Genomic DNA, 19,684 nt, shown 5'->3' on the forward strand with positions numbered 1-19,684 from the left:
AATTACAGTTTTTTAGTGTGGTGTTATTGCCATGTTTTTTTTTATGCAGAGAGAAAATATTGTAGCCGAAAGTTGTACTTTGTATTCTTCTCTAATAATAGTGATATCCCTGCAACTCCATGGATATAGGCAAATGGCTAAACCATGTAAATATTGTCTTGTGCGTGTGATTGTTTTTCTTTGACGTGTGTTTTCTCTATTTTTTTTGTTTCTCACAGGTTGGGAATTCGGCTTAATTTCCTTCAGTAGTGCCCTTAGATTGATCTTTCAGCAATGAAGGCGTGGTAACACGTTCTTGTCTTGAATCCATTGACGACATTTTCCTCCCAAACGAAGGCCCCATTTGTTTCTTAATACGAAGTGCCATTTGATACGCCTCCTCCACGTTGATTAAATGTGCAGTCCACATTTCTTTGTGTAGTTTATTGGGCTAAAGTTTGTTGCTCGGTCTCCACGATCTTGCTACGGGCAATCAACTCGTGGAAGTGATTCGTAAATTGATCAACACTCAATGACCCTTGCCTGAGTTGCAACATCTCCTCGAACATCATCTCCTCATAATCAATGGGCAAATATTTTTCCTTTAGTCGCTTCTTCATCTCTTTCCAGTTAGAAACTGTTGGTCGTCGTGTATGGCATAATTGTTCTTCCACACTTCCCCACCATGCTCGTGCATGCCCCTTCAATTTCATCCGGACATAACGAACCTTTCTATCCTCCAATACATCAAACCAATCAAAATAATCCTCGATAGTCGTTAACCAGTCCTCAAAAGCATTGGGTTCCAATTTTCCAAAAAAGTCTGGTACATCAACTCTCATTCTCTTGGTCAGTTCATCAAGAGGTTGATAAGCTGCGTGATGTCCAGCATGACCTCAATGAAAATTTTGTCTATGACGTCGGATTCGAGGCTCATGATCCTTAAACTCTTGATTTTCTTCATTTTCATCAACATCTCCATCACTTTCGTCCAACCTCCCCCCATCACGAACTACTCTGCGCCCTTTTCGATTGAAGTGCCCATACTCCTCTCGAGCGTATCGCTCATCCATGACATCTAGTCAATGATTGAGTTGCTCCAACACTGTGGCGATTTGATCTATTTGGTGTTGCAACTGGGGTTGGTTTGTGTTTTGGTTATTTGAGTTTTGGTCGTTTGTATTTTGGGTGTTTGCCATGGCGTATGAATTGCCACTGCGGGTTACAAGCATGGAACCGCTTTGATACCAAAATTGACGCCAAACGTCTTGGACCAATCTCACGTCAAAACCAAGAGCTAAGGAAACACAGAATCTCTCTACAACATTGGAACCACTCCAAAGAAAGAAAGGATTCGAATTTTCGAATGGCCAAAAAATTGTCTTCATTATTTTTTTCATCATTCCTTAAATAACAAACCAATATTCAAATCTCCAACTCCAACTAGGAAAACATTGAACTCAGAAGAAATAAACTAGGACAACAATGAACTCAGAAAGAATAACATAAAAAAAAAAAACAGAATTGCAACAAATGCGTAAGATTCCTAATAGTCCTCTACATCACATAATAGCTTTCATGGCTTACGGAATTATGAGATATTCTTTTCCGATTTGCATCATTTTTATTTTTTAGTTGGGAAGAAGGTATTGAGTAGGAGAGGGATAAATCATAAAAGAAATATTTTAGAAGTGAGAGAACGAAATGATATCAGATAAAATGACATGATTTTATAACAAAGTTAGGAGAGTTACTAGTGGTATCTAATGGAATAATTTATTTAAAGCTTTCCTCGTACAAAAATTAATGATACAACCATGACTTAATTTTTTTAAGTTAATATTAAAATTTTAAAAATAAAATAGAAGTGATAAACAAATTTGAAGTTACTTTATCTCGTATAAAATTAAAATTAATTTATCTAAAATTAATAAATAAAGATAAATAGTAAAAAATATTTATGATAAAAAAGGTAAAAAAGAAAAGAAGATACGTGACATGTTAGAGACACAATAAAGGCTTTTATTGTGAATAATAAAATTGAATACCGAAAATAAAATACTATCATAAATGTGAATTTTGATTTACATTTAACTCAAGATTTATCAAACATTTATAAATTAAAATACATTAAAATGATTTCACTAATATAAAAATATAAATTATTTAATTTAATATTAACAAGTAAAAAATAAAATCATTTAGTATTCTAACCATAGAGCCGTTGTAAGAAACTGTTGAAATTACTGGTACGATGCGATATGTGGTAAAATATGAATAAAAAAACCATAGGAAATGTTTTGGGGTAAGAAGTTGATTGGAGATGGAGATGGATTGTGTAAATGGGGTGGAGTTTTCTAGGATGCTGAAGCCTGAGGGTATGCCAACATGCTTGACTTCGCCTCATTTCTCAACGCTATCACGCTTTCAGATTTATGTTACCAGTTTTACAAGCAAACGCGTTGGAAACTCCCACTATCATGGACATTGTCAACATAAGACGTGTGACGGTCCAGATTTTTATTTTTTATTTTTTATTTTTAAATAAAAGTTAAGATTTATTTATATTTAATATACATACGCATCCTAAATACTTTCATTCACCCCAGGCGTGGACCGCATGTCCCTATTGCCTATTGGAGATGAATTAAACAAGGACGCCGTCAATAAAATAATAACAAACGATTTGTAAATAAACAAAGAGGAGACGGTCCACACCTCCTCATTCGTGGTACATGCATCATCAACGTGCCAATCATAATTTCTTCTTCTTTATTTATTATCATGTATTTTTATTTTTTATTTTTTAGAGCAAAAAATCTAATCAACGAACTCTTACCTCGAGTCAAAAGGATCACACCCACCACTGCGATCAAGTGGTTACGTGTACCGTGGAGATGCAGTTCGGTGTGAAGGAAAAGGAAAGACCGTAATGACAAAGGATGAAAGGAAGCAAATAAACGGCTGAGATTGAATACACGTTTGTTGATGAGTTGTCACCCAATAGTTAGAGGAGGGAGAGTTGGCCTTGAAATTGTATTGCGAGAAGTAAAGGAAATTTCCAAGTAAGTGTTTTAAAACCGACTCAAACCCAACCCCTCACCCCACTCCTATATATAGGGCCTTTTCCTCGGTTCTCTTGAAAACTCACACTCTCTCTACCTCTACAAGTTCTAAGTTCTATTCTCTCTCTTTCTCAAACTCTTTGCTTTCTGTGTTTTTGAGCGAGAAACGAGAATAGAAAGCGACAATGGCTTACTCAAGCGTGGTGCTCGTGATGATGTTTGCTTTGGTGGCTGGATCGGCTTTCGCTCAGTCTCCCGCATCGTCACCGACTGCTTCTCCTACTAAGTCGCCAACGGCTTCTCCTCCGGTGGCCACTCCCCCGTCTCCAACACCTTCTCCATCCACCACTCCTTCTGCCCCTGCTCCCGCCCCATCCACCGTATCACCACCAGCCTCTACTCCATCTCCTACATCGGGTTCTCCTCCCGCACCTCCAACGAGTCCTGCTTCGCCACCCACCACTGGTGCCTCACCGTCTCCTTCCATCAGCACTCCTCCCACAGAGCCTCCGTCTCCTAGCGCCGCCGCTTTGAACACGGTCACTTTTACCGGATCTGCAGCCGCGGTCTTCCTTGGTGCTTTCTTGCTGCTCAAGATCTGATCTGCTCTTTTCTCCTTTGCCGGACTTGAATATTTTAGGGTTTATTTAGTAGGATTTTTATTTTTTTTTAGATTTTCTTTTTGTTATCTGAATTTTTCGGCCATGGTGACCATTGATGATTTTATTGGCTCTGTTTCACAGTTGATTTAATTCCTTTATGAATTCTTTTTTCTATGATTAATTCCTATATTTTTTTATTATCTCTGTGTTCTTGAATGACTTGCTTTTTCTTATTGTGATCATGTGATGGATGGGCTCCAATGCACTGCCCTCCGTGAGCTATATTATTAATGTATTATTTTAAGTTTGAGGGAGGAGACAGGTGGAAGGGAAGCAAAGCATCAGTTCGAGTGTGGTGGTTTTTTGGTTAAAAAAAGTGGAGTTGGCTTTTACAGGCATCACGTGCTTCACAGCTGTAGTCTCTCACTTACTCCTCCAGAGTCCGCCCATGTGCTGTAGCAGATAGGATATATAACAGGAAATTGGGGTTTTCCCCTCTTTTGTCCTTTACCATTGCGTAGCCATGGATTAGGGGTTAGCGCTCAATAATTAATGAATGAAGCCATGCCTGACGTAAACGATGCAGCGCTCGTCACTTTATCATTTACTTTAACAAAATTGGGAGATTTTATTTTATATTATTATTTATTTAAGCAAATTTAATAGAGAATTGGACTCTCGAGTATGATAGACTTCATTATTCCACAACGGATGCCTAAAAGGTAGGGAAGATGTAGAATTTGCTTTTGGATGGGATTCTCCATTGATTTTCCCCATCAGAGGCAGGGTGAAGGAGGGTTCCTTTTTGAGTGTATGTCTTTTACTTTTCCTTTTGCTCTCTTTCCTGCTTTTGCTCTTTTTTGCGTCCAGTTGGAAACAATACACGGGGTTTTTACTTTTTTATTAACATCTCCCCTTGTAACTCTGATTATTCTTTTTATTTTACAATTGTTCAATAAAATAATTATATCTGATCACATAAATTATCCTACTAAATATATAAAAATGTTTTATCATAAATTCCATACGATGTTTGAAAATTTTAATGTTTTGGTATCCAATCCTAAAAGATGATGTAAATTTCACTTCTCGTTTTCAACTGCTTTTGATTCGAGTTTTTATGATGTTTAAAATGGTCAGCCGAAGAAGATGTTGTAAAAGGAAGTCAATGTAGAAGGATTGGAATTTGGAAAAACAAAACCAGATATTCACGCATTTTCACATACAAATTAGCTTACGTCTTTCCTTATTTGGACATTTTCTGATGTTATGTGGTCATGCCTGGACCTGAGTTGGGCTTGGGCCAATTTAAAACTAGCCCAATCAAAGGTCCATTAGAATTGAATAGAATGTATGATTCATTACTATTTCAGCACAGTTTAGATGGATGTTGATCTTAGTCTCACAAGTTTAATGCAAACTCGTTCCAAAGCCTAATATAAAAATAAAAATAAAAAATCTCTTTATATCATGATTATGACTAAATTTACTAAGGTTATGTCTTAACATCATTTCCATTTTACACCGAACGGAGATGTTAAACTTAAATTCCCCAATCAGCTGCAGTTTTAAGCTGCCTTAAGGCTGGAACTTCTGAAGAAAAAAAATGGAAAGAAATGAAAAAAAGTAACGGGGGAATTTTATTTCCACTCCTTCTATACCCTCTGAACAAGATCAAAGAATTCAATGGGACGAAATGCACCTAATTTTATTATTATTTACATGTATACGTTGGAGAATAGCCTTGGCGTAAAAAGTGTATTTTCTTTCTATTTGTTAATGCAGCGCACAAAATGGGGAAAAAGGGTAGTGATCACAATCAAAGAGTTTGCAATCAAAATAATATTTTTTTTATTAAAAAAATTTAAATCCCTCTTTAAAATATTTATCAATTAATGAATTTCTACGGCGTCAATAATTATATATTTTTATTTTTATTTTTTATTATATTAAAACCACAATTAATAAAAAAATAATTAAGGTTAAAGATTATAGTCATAAAATATGATTTTAATAGATTTTAAAAAATAATTCAAAAAATGTTATTAGTGTTTTTAATGAAAGTGTTATTTTTTAATAAAAATATTATTAGAAGAATCATTATTAATTCATTCAAAAAATATTATAAGTAATTTTCTAACATTAAAAGATGATTTTTTGGACTTGTAAAAGTATATCCTTAAATTTTATTCCATACTTAGGATTACTGCCAAGGTGTAGCAGACTACACTTTGGACTTGAAAATAAAAATAATAATAATAAAATGTACCAACTCATGAGTGAGAACAAGTCATACTTGAAAAAGAAAAGAGCGTCAAAGAAAACCCGCCCACTTGATCAACCAAACTCACCTCTAGGCTCTAGTTATTGCTTCAAACATGGAGTGTAAGGGGGGAAATTGGGACCAGAGTTGAGCCACTTCTGACATTTTCCCCTCTGATCAGTCAGTAAACAAATTCAAATACAGGGACAGGGGTATAGGCTTAAGCTGATCTGTTGTTTTTACGAACTTTCATGTGCCAGTGTCCACGTTCCAATACTTTGAATAGCAGAGGAGAGGAGCGGTTCAACAAAAGCAACTTTGGGGATGGGCCCCGATGGGGTTGGGCATCATCATGCTTGCAGAGCTTCCTACCATCATTACTATCACAAAGTTTACGTTTCAATTTTGAGAAAATTGCAGAGTAAAAGCTCTAACATCTCTGGAGCAGGGAAGCTGGTTCATTTAAACCACAAATCGAGGAAGATTATATCACAAACAACCTACTCATTCATCACAATAGAAAAATCTCAATACAAGCATCTCTCCCATGTATGAAAGAGAAAAAGAGAGATAGAGAATAGAAAGGGAGCACTGCCTCCATCCTGGCCTGAAAAGGCACCATCACCAACCTCAATCATGACAAAACCAACAAAAACAAAGCAAGCCAAGTGATTACTACAGCTACAAATGGAGAAAAAGCGTTCCCTGCAGATGAATGAGCAACAGTAGATGAAGGTGTGGTAGTGGTAGTGGCAGTGGGCGTCGCAGGTGAAGTGGTGGCGGCACCGGAAGATGGTGTTGCGGACGACGAGGTAGGCGGTGCAGTGGTTTTTCCTGATTCCACCGTAACAGCAAGCTTCATCCCGCTACCACAATGTCCAATTACCCCACATATGAAGTAATGCGTGCCTGTTTTTTTGAGAGATATTGTGGTGGCGCCTGTGCTATCTGAAGTAATAGCATTCCCAACTGTGCAAGTGCTATAATCACTTGCACTCACCTCGTCCACAGTATGTCCCCCTCCATAATTGAATACTGTGAAAATGAAAATTTGTTAAGATATGAGAATTTAAAGCTCTGTTCCATAACCATTTCGTGGGAGGCAGGTCTCTAAAAGTAAAGCTAAAAGGGATGAAACAACTAACCAAGAGTGTCGCCAACGACGAAGGTCTTCCCGCTAGTCCAAGTGCTGTAATCAGCGCCCATTGTCCAACCGGTCGAGTCACCCACGGTATAATCAGTCGCCAAACTTGGCATTACAGCACACAGGACCAAGAAGACTACGCACACAACTCCGACACCCGCCATTTTGTGTGTGAGAGAGTGGGGGTTGCTCTGGAATAACAAATGTAGGATGGGAGTCCTTATATAATGGCGGAAAAGGAACGGAGTGAGCAGTGATGGGTCCGATCAGTTCCACTAAAATGTATGTAGTTTTGAAAAAGAACTCACCCCATTAGGATGACTTGGATCAGACTCCATACCTAATGCCCAAGAAAGTGGGTGACCATATTCCTTGTTCCCATGCCAGTTTTGATGGTTTGTCTTGTAGCTGTGATATGATGCTTGTCATTGATCAGTTGATTTAAGCACATGAGGGCACAAAAAAACGCCCCCTTACCTGCTTACCATGCGTTTAAGATAAGCTAAATGTCAAGAAAAAAGGATTGTTCTTGTCATGATGGATTAGGAATGAAGAAAGCATGTAAAGTCTCTTGAGCCTTTATTTTTCCTAGATGAATGATTATCGCTATTTTTTGTGGTTGTTGTGGTAGGATCGTTTCTTTCTTTTTTGAATGGAAAAATGTTTTCTTTAAGCATCATAATTACAGGCGGATGATTACACTTAGGACTAACAGTTTAATATAATTTGCACTTTAATCATACTCAATGTAGGCTACAGGGAAAAAAGGTGAGGTTTTAGAAAACAAGCTTGGACCTGTTTGAAATTTCCACATTAAAAGTAGGCAAGGGAAAAAGTTTCCAATGCCTTCAAGGGCGTGGCCTCGTATGCATTGTAAGCACTCTTTTTCCGGAGTTTGATGCATTTGTGACGTGCGGTGACCAATTGCATAAACTTAAAATTTGCATCTGGGGTTGGACTGTGAACCGTGTCTTGAAGTCCCTTGACAACTGAAAGGGGTTTGGAGGAAGTGTAGAGTGGGAATTACGTTTCTAGGACTTTTGCATCAACCATGCACATCACAAAATCTAACAAGGCACATGAATAATTGCTTTTATTTAAAGCCACCAACTCTATTAACCCAGTAATAGACCACGTTTCAGCACCAAGTCTCCAACATCCGTTCCACTGATGACTGGAATTCCTATTCTCGGAGGAGGATGGCTAGTCCCAATCTGATCCAAAACTTCCACCAAACCAATGACCCAAAAGTCGTGATAGAAATGATACTTTTCAGTGATAAAAGGTTGTATGATTTACCCAAATCAAGCGTGGGAGTCCCACTCCCACCAGATACCAGACCCACAAAAAGCAACAAAGTTGTGTGTACTTTTCATGTGGGTTTGGTTGGAGCAGTTAGGGCCCATTGGGTTCTGCCAACTGCTCCCACCTCATCTCACCCTCTACTGTGATTACCAACAACACTCTTCACTGGCCACCACGTATTCGGTTGGTCCACCATCACCTTGTTCACCCAAGACGCAGGTGAGACGACTCCCTTGAGTTATATTACCTTCTAGAAACCATTTGAAATCAAACAAGTGACTTCCCGATGTGTACATTCTCTTATTTCTTAATGTTTCAGCTGCCCAGCAAATTTTTTGACGAGGACAGGGGATATTGAGGAGTGAAGCAGCTGTCCTTGATGTGGCGAAACGCGGATGGTTTGAAGATATGATATGCAAACAGACAAGGATATCAGCAAGCATCAGTGGTAGCTGGTAGCCCCTGGGCACATCGGGATCTGAATGCTGCATAAGGGTACACCTGAACCTAATCCATACAACAAACATCCTTATTATTCCCCGTCTTACTCTAGGCTTAGGAATGCTGCACCATCACATTTGTAATTGCATTTTCTCAATTAAGTAACCGCGTTTTGGCAAACATCTATATCAAACCATTTTCAAAGCTATACTTCCTGATAACATTAGGTAGACTTTCTGTGTTGTTCCTTAACATGCCATTGTTAAGAATTCAAATTTCCATGGGACGTAAAGATGAATCTTAAAATAACATTTTATTTCTTTCTAGGCATGAAGTGTTGAATACTGCTGAAAGGAAAACAAAAATGTCACTATGGAAGTTCAGCCCAGTTGAACAAAAAAAGATTTTTAAAAAAAAAAGGTGATTATGGAATTTCGTGACTATTCAGTTTTAAAGACTACAAACCTATACTTCAATATGAAGTCACAAGACCAAGTCATGAAAGTTTGACAGTGAAATCCCACTTAAAACGTCAGAATAATATGAAGACAAGTATACAAAGATCGAATAAGTTCATTACACATGTCTGCAACCCTAACTACAAACATCTGTGATGGTAATTTAAACTGTAGAACTCTGTCATTGTTGGGTTTCCCATGCTATCATTTTCCCGGAGCCTCCCCCAACCACATCAGGTGAATAGCTAATTTTCCAAACTATTATGAACCTAAATATTGATAATTTCTTGGAGCCATTGCCTAGTAATCGAGATTAAGATTTTGTTCTATTGACTTGGGTTCAAACAATTTAACTTCTATGGTGTCTACACTACCATAAAAAAGTATAGAATTTTGATGGAGAGCTTGAATTTATTTGGATGGCAGAGGAAGTTTGATCAGGTGGGAATGTAGACAGCTGGTCACAAATGGTTTACAGATAGAACTATTCTTGATATACTAATTTTTTTAAAACCACAATGCATGAGAAAGATATATCAAAATACTATAACAAGTTTGGGCTAAAACTTTGTACACAACAAAAAATTCTATGAGAAAAAACTTAACCATGAAAATGATGGGGTACTTTGATTACAACTTTTAAATACCTTTATAAGGCATCTAGTGTTTGCATATTTTCATGTGAAACTTTAAGAGAGTGAATGAGTTTCTCTAAAACATAAAAATATGACATTGAGAGGATCCACAACAACAACATGCTATCCTAACACCTTCTCAATGAGAATACCCTTTAATGTTTATTTCCTGTTAAGCATTTCTGAATATTCACGAACATATCATTAACAAGGAGATATCACAACAGAAAATCAGAAACCCAATGCTTAGAGCAGATGCCAATAAACCATGAAAATTCTTTTTTCATGGTAACTATAACTTCTGATATTTAATCAGTCACAAACAGGAAACAAACACTAAAAAAGTGTCCTTGAGGGAATAAAAAGGATATCATTGAGAATATTCAGACTTTTAATAATCTTCCAATACATATATAGAGTAGGTACACATGTTTCATGTTAGCATATCACATATGCTCTTATCCTAGGTAACATTTGTCATCTGAGGGGCATGTTCTACTAGCAGAATGGCTAGTATGTAATGGGTTCGAAGGATTCACAAAGTAATTATCTTTTCTTTTGTCCTCTTTCTAATTGTCAAAACAAGATGAAACTGAGCAACTGATGACCAAGTAAGCAACTTAAAGAACACAGAAATGAACATATAAGATGTAACTGCGAAGTTAGAGACTAAGAACTTCAGGAACTTGACAAGCAGACTCTCCAAAATTTTGTTTCAGCTATAAGATTAAGACTAAGGCCTGTAGCACATCACATAGATGCCATCCTGCACTAGGAACAAGGAAACTTCAATAAGAACATACACAAGGAAACTTCATTTTTATGTGTGTGAAAGAGAGCATTTATATAAAACTCTAAGGTGGTGTCTTCAATCAAGGATATCTGTTGGTGAAATGTGCTCTTGTTAACTGACACATTGCCAGCATATATTGCTTGTAAGAATCTTACAAGTTCAAATGTCATAAAGTACCAGCACCGTTTTGTTTTAGAGGTTAGAAATGGTAGCCAATTCAATTAATTTATGAGTTTCATAGATTTCTCTTCACTATTTTCTTTCTTTTGTTCCTTTTTTCTGGTCCATCTATTTGTGGGTAGACAAGCAACACTTCAGTAGTCAACATTAAACAACATGACATTGACATGGAACAGCCTAAGGACAAATGTTTGGACAGAAAAAAAAACTACAGAGAAAATTGGCAAAGTTTAACACTAATGTAGAGATTCCCCCCAACAGGCTATGAACTAAACCATGTGGGGTATGTCAATCCAAAATCCAAACGATGTGCCAAAGTCCAGTTTTGCATCTTCCAAAGTTAAGAAACAGTAATCTTTTCAAATATTCATGTAATTTCTCTAAAAGCCTGGACAGCATTGAAAATAAATCATCCACAAAAATATAAATGGTGTTTGAAAATGATCCACAAGTCACAGCTTTCGTGTTAACTTAGTTTCAGTTTAAGAAACTATAAGTTAGGATTAAGAAAAAAAATGATTTAGAATCCAAATCTTTTAAAACAAGTAGGAAAACAGAAAATGTGGCGGATTATGTTTTAAACATGGTTTTATGCTTCTTGACTAGTCATGGGCTTTTGCACTAAAAAAAACTTGATTTTGCAAAACTAGGAGTAGAAACAAAGAAGATTCCTTGATGTGACCAATTTTGTGATCTCCAATACATCACTCCCATAAGAGATTGAAAAAGGCATAGAATTAAAGCAAGATGAATGAAATAAAGGGTGCTTTACCATTGAATACCTATCAAAATAAAGGAGAAGTATTTTTAAACAGCTATAAGGGAAGTCATGACACAGAATATTTTAAAGTAGATAAATCATGCTCTTAAAAAGGTTGACATACATGAATGGTAATAGAAGAAGAGGAGAAAGGCAATATTTGCAAGTATCAAAAACACAAGTTCACATGGTGCAAAAGGGTATTGATGATCTATATTATTCAAGAACATGGACTCATAGAGTTGAACAGCAAAAAAGAAGTCATGCAGCTGATGCTACATAGTTCTATTCAAGGTTTTGTTGAGTTGAGGTGGTATTTTGGATGGGAACTATTGTTTAATCAATTCAAATTATGAGCTAATAACAGAATCAGTACAAATTGTAAATCATATGATCCAATCCAGATTCTTGAAAAAATCATATGAATTCTATTTCAAGGTCTATTTATATAATTTTTCCTTGATGAAGTTTTGGGAGGGAAGTGGGATTTCATTTTTAATCTAATGAAGAATAGAAATTATGAGGCAATATTTACTAAGTAATTTAATAAAACAGGTTAGCATGGCCAAAACAGATGTTTGTAAGTTGTTTATTGCAAAAATATAGCTTCTTGAGTTATATCTAAGGCAGCTGTCAGCCAGGTTGATTGATGAGAAATTAGGAATGCATTAAAAATTGCTTAACATTGCAAATCTGTGTAACTGGCAGAAATGTGGGTAGAACTTGTAGTATATTAGCAGTCCATTTTACTTTGACAAATCTCTTATAGTATTAGTAAACAAACAATAATGCAAAGCCAATCAAATGTAATAAACAGGCAGACAGTAAACCTAAACTGCATGAAATTAATTTCTATATCAGCAAAGCCTGAGTGTAAGTTGCTTACCTGCTTGACTGCAACAGATGAGACCTCGCTATTTGCAAGGAATATCCTCAGATGTCATCACCTTCTCCTGATTGCTCAGAATTGGAGTTCAATGGGTTTGCTACATCTTCAGTCTGGTCACTCATTTTATTTTCTCGTTTCACAAATCTTCTACTACGAGCAACTCGAAGTGGCCTTCCCATAAACATCTGCAGATAACAACTTCTCAGAGAATTTTCTAAATTGAATACAATGTGCCTTGTACATTGCCTTTCACATTCTGATGGAGAATGCAACTGACTAATAGAAACATGCCCATGTTGGCAAATGAAAATTTCCAAGTATTCCAATTATTGAACCAACATTACCTGTCCCTGGAAAGAAGAAAGTGCGGTGTCTGCCTCTTCCTTGGAACCAAAAGAAACAAATCCATACCCAGAGGATCGTCTAGGATTTTCATGAAAAATAACTTCTGCAGAGACAACATTACAGTTTCCAGAACTAAAGAACTCCCTAAGATCTTTAGCCCTTGCCTGGTATGGCAAATTTGCTATAAAAAGGTTGTATGGTGTCACTGGCTTGTGTTGTATAGGAGAAGAAGGTTTCTTCTTTTGGGGGTTGGCATAATTAACCTTTATAGCACGGCCTTCTAATTCCTACAAAACATTCATTGGATGAATAATCTTCAGGTAAATAAAATGATCGGAGAAAGAAATGAAGTGCATGCGTGGAAACCAAATGAAGCCTACACAAAATTACAGGTCCAAGTGAATAACATGCACCAGTCAACCCCCAATATGCCCACTGGCTACACAGGATTCCTGATTACTGAAATCCAAATGATGAAAAACCTAATAATCAAACCCAAATTTTAATGTCTCGCATCTGATTCCCAAGAACGAAAAATTGGGTACCAATAATACAAAATGGTCCCATTAAAATCCATTTTAAGTTTTAGTTCCCCTCATTCTGACATAATTGGAATCCACAGATTCAAAAACTTCAATTTTTTTTTTTTCTTTTCTCAGCAATCAAGAGATCCTCGGAAACAATTAGAGTATCGTAAAGAAACCCAAGAAACAACAACAACAAATATGCTTACATACGATTCGAGATTGGAGAGAGCCGCAAGAGCCTCCTCGGGTGAGCCCATTGAGATGAACGCCAGACCCCTGTTTCTGGTTTTGTTATGCATCGAAAGCTTAACAAACACACGAAAATAACACAATCCCAATTCCCAAATCAGTAAATAGAAAAGGAGGAAAAAAAAGGGGGGTGGGGGTGGAAACCAAAACCAATTTGAAAGTGAAGAAAAATAGAACCTCAACGTCTAACACGGTGCCGTACTTCTCGAACAGAGACCGGATATCTTGGGCAGTGCAAGTCCAGGGGATGTTCTGTGCTATCAACCTTGTTCGAGAAAATTCTTCTTCTTCGTCATTCTGTGGGGTGTCAACGGTAACAGCAGTAGAAGGAGAAGCAGGAGGAGGCGATTGAGTTTGGGCTGAAGCAGAGACGTGGAAGAGGTTGATTCTTCTTGTGGTTCGGAGTGGAAGGGCGTGAGAGAGAGGAGAGAAAGAAGAAGAGAAAGAGAGAATAGAATGTAGAGGTTTCTGGAGTGGTTGAGGTGTTAGAAACGAGGTCGTCGATGGAAAGCATAGATGCCGAAGTAGTGCCATTACCCACTATTAGAACTTAGAACTACACTACCTGCTCGCTTCGCTATTTCTCACTACACTGCGTACTCTGCCAGTCTCTTCGATTGAAGACGATAGAGATATACTGGATAAGGAGGCACCTTGAGATCTTTCTTCCAACACTCAAAACGCGGTCATTTTGATATTACAACATTAAATCCTTCGTTTTGGTCTCTTAGGGCTGCGTGTGTGCTAGACTGCTAAACATTTTCAATTGTTTTACTTATTTTTCAAAAATGGTTTTAAAAAATAATTATATACATATGAAAAATAATTAAAAATAAATAACTTAATATACAAATCATTTTTCAATCATATTTAAAAATATAAACAACATATTAAAGTTATTTTAGGTTCCTAAATAAATATTTGTTTTCTAAAACATAAAAAAAAAAATTCAAAATTATTTTTCATAACTATTTTAAAAAATAAATACTAAATAAAAATCGCATACTCTTCGTTTGAAAATAAAAATAATGTCCTCTTTACACTCATGAATAGTATCGGTTTAAATTTTTTTTAAAATCATTAAAATTAACTAAAAGATGTGAAAATTTAGGATAAACTTTGATAAATAATAAAATGATTAATAATAAGTACGTCAATACTATAAATATAATATAATAATTTTGATAACAAAAGAATATGTAGTAATAAGATATAAGTATTTTAATTTCTTTCCTCCACTTCAACATGAATAAGAAATTGTAGGAGTTTTTCTTTGTGTGACAGAAATATATATATATATATATATATATAAAATTACGGATATGTTCAGCCTTGCTCTCAAGGAGGATGATCCATACAGTCTCTTACTCCCTGCAAACGGTAAAATGGCAAGACATGCGTAATTGTAGAACCAGTACCCTGTTCGAAAATGGTGCCAATTATGCCGTTCACATGGTCAAAGCATTCAAATTGCAATAGATTGCTTAATTAGTAACTAAACTCCTCTGGATCACTATTTTCTGGATGATTCCCAAGAAAAAAGGGAAAATGAGAGATTTAGTCCATTAGTCTCTCTGCAAAAATCAGTGACACATTTTTTTACAGACAACAAATATATAGTTTCAAGAAAATGCTATCTCAAGTACAATTAGCAACACCATTTGGGATAAATGGACTTTCAAGAACAGAAGAAAAGATGGAATCTAAGCAATCCGTGAAAATTTATTATCACTTCTTATGGAGTCTAGGGTTAGGAGAGTTATGTTGCAAGGGTGATAAAGGCTGCCTTGATGATTCCAGGTCATTGAAATCAATCTTCCTCTCAATGGGGCTATGCGTCTTGGGGCTACATTTTCGCTTGTTGCCCTGCATGATAGCCAAGGAAATAATATCAGCAAATCATATAATCCATGATCATCATCAAGCCAAAACCATTGACAAAAATATTTATGCACTCCATGTGAGTCATCAAGCCAAACAATGTGAGTTAGTTCTTTTTTTTTTCCCCTTTCTTTTCTTTTCTTTTCTCACCTTGGCAGAAGCGCTACTGATATGTTTTCCACCAGAACCGGGATGGTTCCTTTCTTTGAGGTATTGCTGCAACAATCTTTTGTTCTCCTCATCCAATAAGTTGTTTTCATCAAACAACAGCTTCACCTATGTTCATTAAAAAGGTTGTTAAGACTAACTAGGATGGTCTGAAGCCTACTAAGAATGATGGCTTGACTATATTTCTAACCTCCTCTTCAGCTCTGTGTAGGTTGAGCTTTAAATGTTCCCTTTCATTCTCAAGTGTCTTCACTTCAGCAGCAAGTGATAGAACCCTTTGAGTTGATGGCTTCAAGCTACCATAATAAAAGGGGGTATTTCAAAACAACATCAACAACAATAATACTTTGACCTGAATCTAACACTAACTAAATCAGCCATATAATTTGCTATAATGAGACCTATAAAAAAAATTGCTATAATGAGGAAGAAAAACATACTGATTCCACATTTTCAGCAACTCTTGGCACAGTTCGTGCTCACTATTTGCCTCCAAGAAATCATGTGCAGTTGCTACCCCTCCATCCTTATTAATTAATGTTGCTAAAACTGACTCAAGTAGATTTTCTTCCACAGCTGTGCCATGCACCGATGAATCAACCTTCAAAATGGTTATATGGTGGGTTAGCCTTCAATCATATATAGCATTGAACACCTACTTTGCATGAAATATTATTAGCATTCCATGATCAAAAGAGAAGAGAAGAAAAAAGAAAAAAGGTAGGAGGGAGATTTAGTTGGAAAAAAAACATCTGCAAATAAGTATCTAGATTGTTTAACTTGAATGACCAAACACTGCCACTATGTATTCAGTTTTTGACAGTATTCCATTCCTTAAAGCCACAAGCGAAGTCCAATTTCATGTTGGCTAAAGTGGCTAAATCAAAACGAATTATATGGACTAAGAAACACATACGTCATGTTTAGTAATTAACATAAGTCCACCTAAGAAGGGGATGATCTTGGTGTTTGGATGTTGTGGAATATAAAAAATGCACAAGTTTCCCTTAGATAGGCTCCATGAAACAATTCACCTTAGAAACACAATCTTAGTTTTAGGATGCAGCAGAATCATCCACTTGGGTTCACTATAGAATTTAAAAAAAAAATTAATATTTCACTGGAGAACAATCCTTGGCTCCATACCAGGGTGGAGGACTTTTCTCCAACCCCCTTTATGTGGAGAGTCAAGAAGATGCATGCACCTGTATTTTACAAAATGCTTAAGGGAATTTCATAGTTACATTATATTCTTTTAAGACGAGTAACATATAATGAAGTATTTAATGGAAGTAGCTTATTGCTCAACCCCCTCACACAGTGCATAAGGAGGTTCCTCCATTTGGAAACAAGACATTTCACTTAATAAATGGCTGAGGAGATACCGTGACATTACACCAGAAAAACAGAAGAAGCCTTCCACTAAAATCAAAGACAAGAAACCAAGAAATTCACATGATGGTAGAGGGCTATATAACAAGCACCGTGCATAAATTTTAGAGTTAAACTGGCCTACAAGAGAAATCCCAACAGCCATAAAAGAACTGAAAATGCAAAATAAGATGCTAAAACTCCAAAAATGCATCTGCAGAAAAGTAAGGATTTTTTTTTTTAAAAAAAAAAAAGGGAGAAAACATGGAAAGTTATAAGTGGATCAATAAGTTACACCATTTAATACATAATAAAATATGTTTCCACATAAATTATTATTTACTAGAAGTCTTTTCTCACATAGATGGGAGAAAAAGTTCCTAACGTTGTATATATATTGACTCCTCTTTTTGTAGATGAATTCTAAAGCTAGGAGGGCCCTTTCAGGCCCAAAGTGAACAATATCCACATGGTTGAGTGCAAATCATTACAAATAATATCAAAGTTGATCCTTGATCTCGATGTGGGGGTTTGTTTGGCTTTGGTGAGGGGTGTTTTTCTATTTGTATCTACAATCTCGTGAGACACAATAAGGATGTTTTGTTTGCATGGGAAGGTGATTGTGATATCCCACATTGGATAGGTGAAAAGTTTCAAGAGTTTATGTGTATGGACACCTTTTAACATTGTATACACGATTTAAAACCGTGAGGACCGCTTTGAGCCCAAAACAGACAATATCTACACGATTATGAGCATTTGTTGTTTGACTTTGCAATCCCGTGAGGTACAATGAGAATGTTGTGTTTGCATGGAAGGATAATTGTGATATCCCACATCAGATAAGGGAAAAAGCTTCTAACACTACATATGTATGGACTCCTCTTAACCTTATAGACGTGTTTTAAAGCCGTGAGGGCCCCTTTGGACCCAAAGCAAACAAACAACGAGTTGTTAGAGCACCATGCACTCATGCACTAGGAATTGATGAATTATTTCTCAAAAACAGAAGTTTTAGATGCAAAGTACCAGAAAAATAAAGTTTATTTTAGAACAAGGACATTTTTATGAAGCAACACAGGAAAAAGGGAACCATAATTTTATTTGCTTACATAGAAGACTATGGATAGAATGTGCCCTTACAATTAAGTTTTTAACCTTTGATACCTGGATTCTTTAACTTTTCGTTGGATGTACCTCTATCGACCTGGCATGACAAGAGTGTGGGTGTGGGATATTTTTTGGATAATGCTATTTTGCTTAAGATATTAACTATTTTTTATATATTTCTTTTTCTAAAGTTTTTTTAAAAACAAGAATATGTTATTTTTTACTTCTTATTGAATTTTTCTTATATATTCAAGTACCATTCAAGATCAATTTTTCATTCAAGTCCCCGTGTCCTAAAAAAATTTGAGATGTGAAGGATCACACAACTAGACACACCAGCACCCTACACCCACACCTGAACCCATGTTATATAGCATTTAACTATGAATTTCAGTTGCAGCTATTTCAATGAACATAAAAGAGAATGTAAATTCACCAATTATACTCAATTTGTCCATCCTTCAGTTCAGCCACCTCTTAATTCAGGGTTGAATTCTAACAGGTGCTTTACTCTAAAATTCATGTCTTAAAGATCAGAATATGGTGAGGATTGGAAAGCTCCCTAATCTAAAACATCAAGATCATCAAATGCCCCATCATTCCTTTTATGAGATCAGAAAACAATAAGCCCAAGGTAGAGCAAAAACAAAAATTAATTACCGCCCGTAGCTCATATTCATGCTTGTAGAACCGCAATTCATCTACCGATCTCCTCAACTCCTCCTCCAACTCACGAACACGCATCTCAGCCTCCTTTGCCCGCTCATCAGCCTCATTTCCAAAATCCATCAGAGCTTCTCGGTCATGATCGTAGAGAGAGCACTCTTTCTCCCACTTGGAACACTGACTCAAAAGATTCGCACACTCCAAAGCCAATTTTTGATTCTCCTCAACGAACTTTTTCAGTGCCAATGCATTCATACTCGCTTCAGCCTAAACCCAAAGGGGAAAAAAAAAGGAAAAGGAAAATTACCAACATCAAATCCCTAACGCTCGACCAAAAAGCGTTTAAGTAAAGAAGGAAATTTTATTCTCTGTTCCATAGATTCCCAAAGAAAAAAAACCAAAAAAAGAAAAAGAAAAAAGAACAAACCCTAGTTCGTTCGATGATTTCGTCTTTCTCCTTCAATTTAGAATGAAGATGCAAGCAGCGATCACGGAGTTGGTTTTGGGCTTCTAAGGAGGCTTGAAGCTTTAACTCCAAAGTTTGTGCAGAAACGGGGAGGCCTAGTGAGTATTGGATAGATTCTTTGATGTAGTCATCAATTTCTTGAGGAATATCCATTGAAACCCTAGATTTGGTGTTCCGTTGAATAGATTAAGCCCCAAATGTCGCAAGAATCAAAGAAGATTGCAGTCTGGAGTCTTTGAAGATTAAACCTAAAACACAAGAGAAGACAAGGACGAAGAGGTGGATGAAGAGAGATGCGAGGGTTTTGGTGTGAGGAATTCGGCTTTTGAATTGAAAATGGGTAGCCGTTAGAGCGTGAGATTTGAAGTGGATGTACACGTGGCAAGT

The 19,684-nt window shown here is 36.4% G+C and overlaps 4 protein-coding genes across 6 annotated transcripts; 1 reads left to right on the forward strand and 3 right to left on the reverse strand.

Moving 5' to 3' along the window:
* The first annotated feature begins 2,968 nt into the window (after window positions 1–2,968).
* LOC100266097 (uncharacterized) lies at window positions 2,969–3,827 on the forward strand. Its single transcript, XM_002285703.5, has one exon. It carries the CDS (start codon window positions 3,230–3,232, stop codon window positions 3,644–3,646), a length of 417 nt encoding a protein of 138 aa, XP_002285739.1. The 5' UTR covers window positions 2,969–3,229; the 3' UTR covers window positions 3,647–3,827.
* Window positions 3,828–6,393: 2,566 nt separating this feature from the next.
* On the reverse strand, window positions 6,394–8,012 carry LOC100243780 (blue copper protein). The gene is made up of 2 exons (XM_002285700.5): window positions 7,055–8,012; window positions 6,394–6,944 (listed from the first exon to the last, which is right to left on the reverse strand). Exons 1-2 carry the CDS (start codon window positions 7,215–7,217, stop codon window positions 6,544–6,546), a joined length of 564 nt encoding a protein of 187 aa, XP_002285736.1. The 5' UTR covers window positions 7,218–8,012; the 3' UTR covers window positions 6,394–6,543.
* Window positions 8,013–8,126: 114 nt separating this feature from the next.
* On the reverse strand, window positions 8,127–14,323 carry LOC100248931 (29 kDa ribonucleoprotein A, chloroplastic). Of its 3 annotated transcripts, none has more exons than XM_010666053.3 (5): window positions 13,813–14,323; window positions 13,593–13,691; window positions 12,859–13,146; window positions 12,512–12,699; window positions 8,127–8,865 (listed from the first exon to the last, which is right to left on the reverse strand). In XM_010666053.3, the coding sequence occupies exons 1-4, from the start codon at window positions 14,167–14,169 to the stop codon at window positions 12,559–12,561; spliced, it is 885 nt and encodes a 294-aa protein (XP_010664355.1). In that variant the 5' UTR covers window positions 14,170–14,323; the 3' UTR covers window positions 8,127–8,865; window positions 12,512–12,558. The 3 variants fall into 3 exon arrangements, with proteins under 3 accessions (XP_010664355.1, XP_002285735.1, XP_010664354.1); XM_002285699.5 differs by lacking the exon at window positions 8,127–8,865 and adding an exon at window positions 10,243–10,658; XM_010666052.3 differs by lacking the exon at window positions 8,127–8,865 and adding an exon at window positions 10,243–10,663.
* A 776-nt stretch (window positions 14,324–15,099) lies between these two features.
* Window positions 15,100–19,684, reverse strand: LOC100266077 (uncharacterized). The gene is made up of 6 exons (XM_002283999.5): window positions 19,259–19,684; window positions 18,826–19,098; window positions 16,125–16,285; window positions 15,875–15,980; window positions 15,667–15,792; window positions 15,100–15,501 (listed from the first exon to the last, which is right to left on the reverse strand). Exons 1-6 carry the CDS (start codon window positions 19,448–19,450, stop codon window positions 15,364–15,366), a joined length of 996 nt encoding a protein of 331 aa, XP_002284035.1. The 5' UTR covers window positions 19,451–19,684; the 3' UTR covers window positions 15,100–15,363.

Source organism: Vitis vinifera, chromosome 18 (assembly GCF_030704535.1).
Source record: "Vitis vinifera cultivar Pinot Noir 40024 chromosome 18, ASM3070453v1".
Classification (NCBI taxonomy): Eukaryota; Viridiplantae; Streptophyta; class Magnoliopsida; order Vitales; family Vitaceae; genus Vitis; species Vitis vinifera.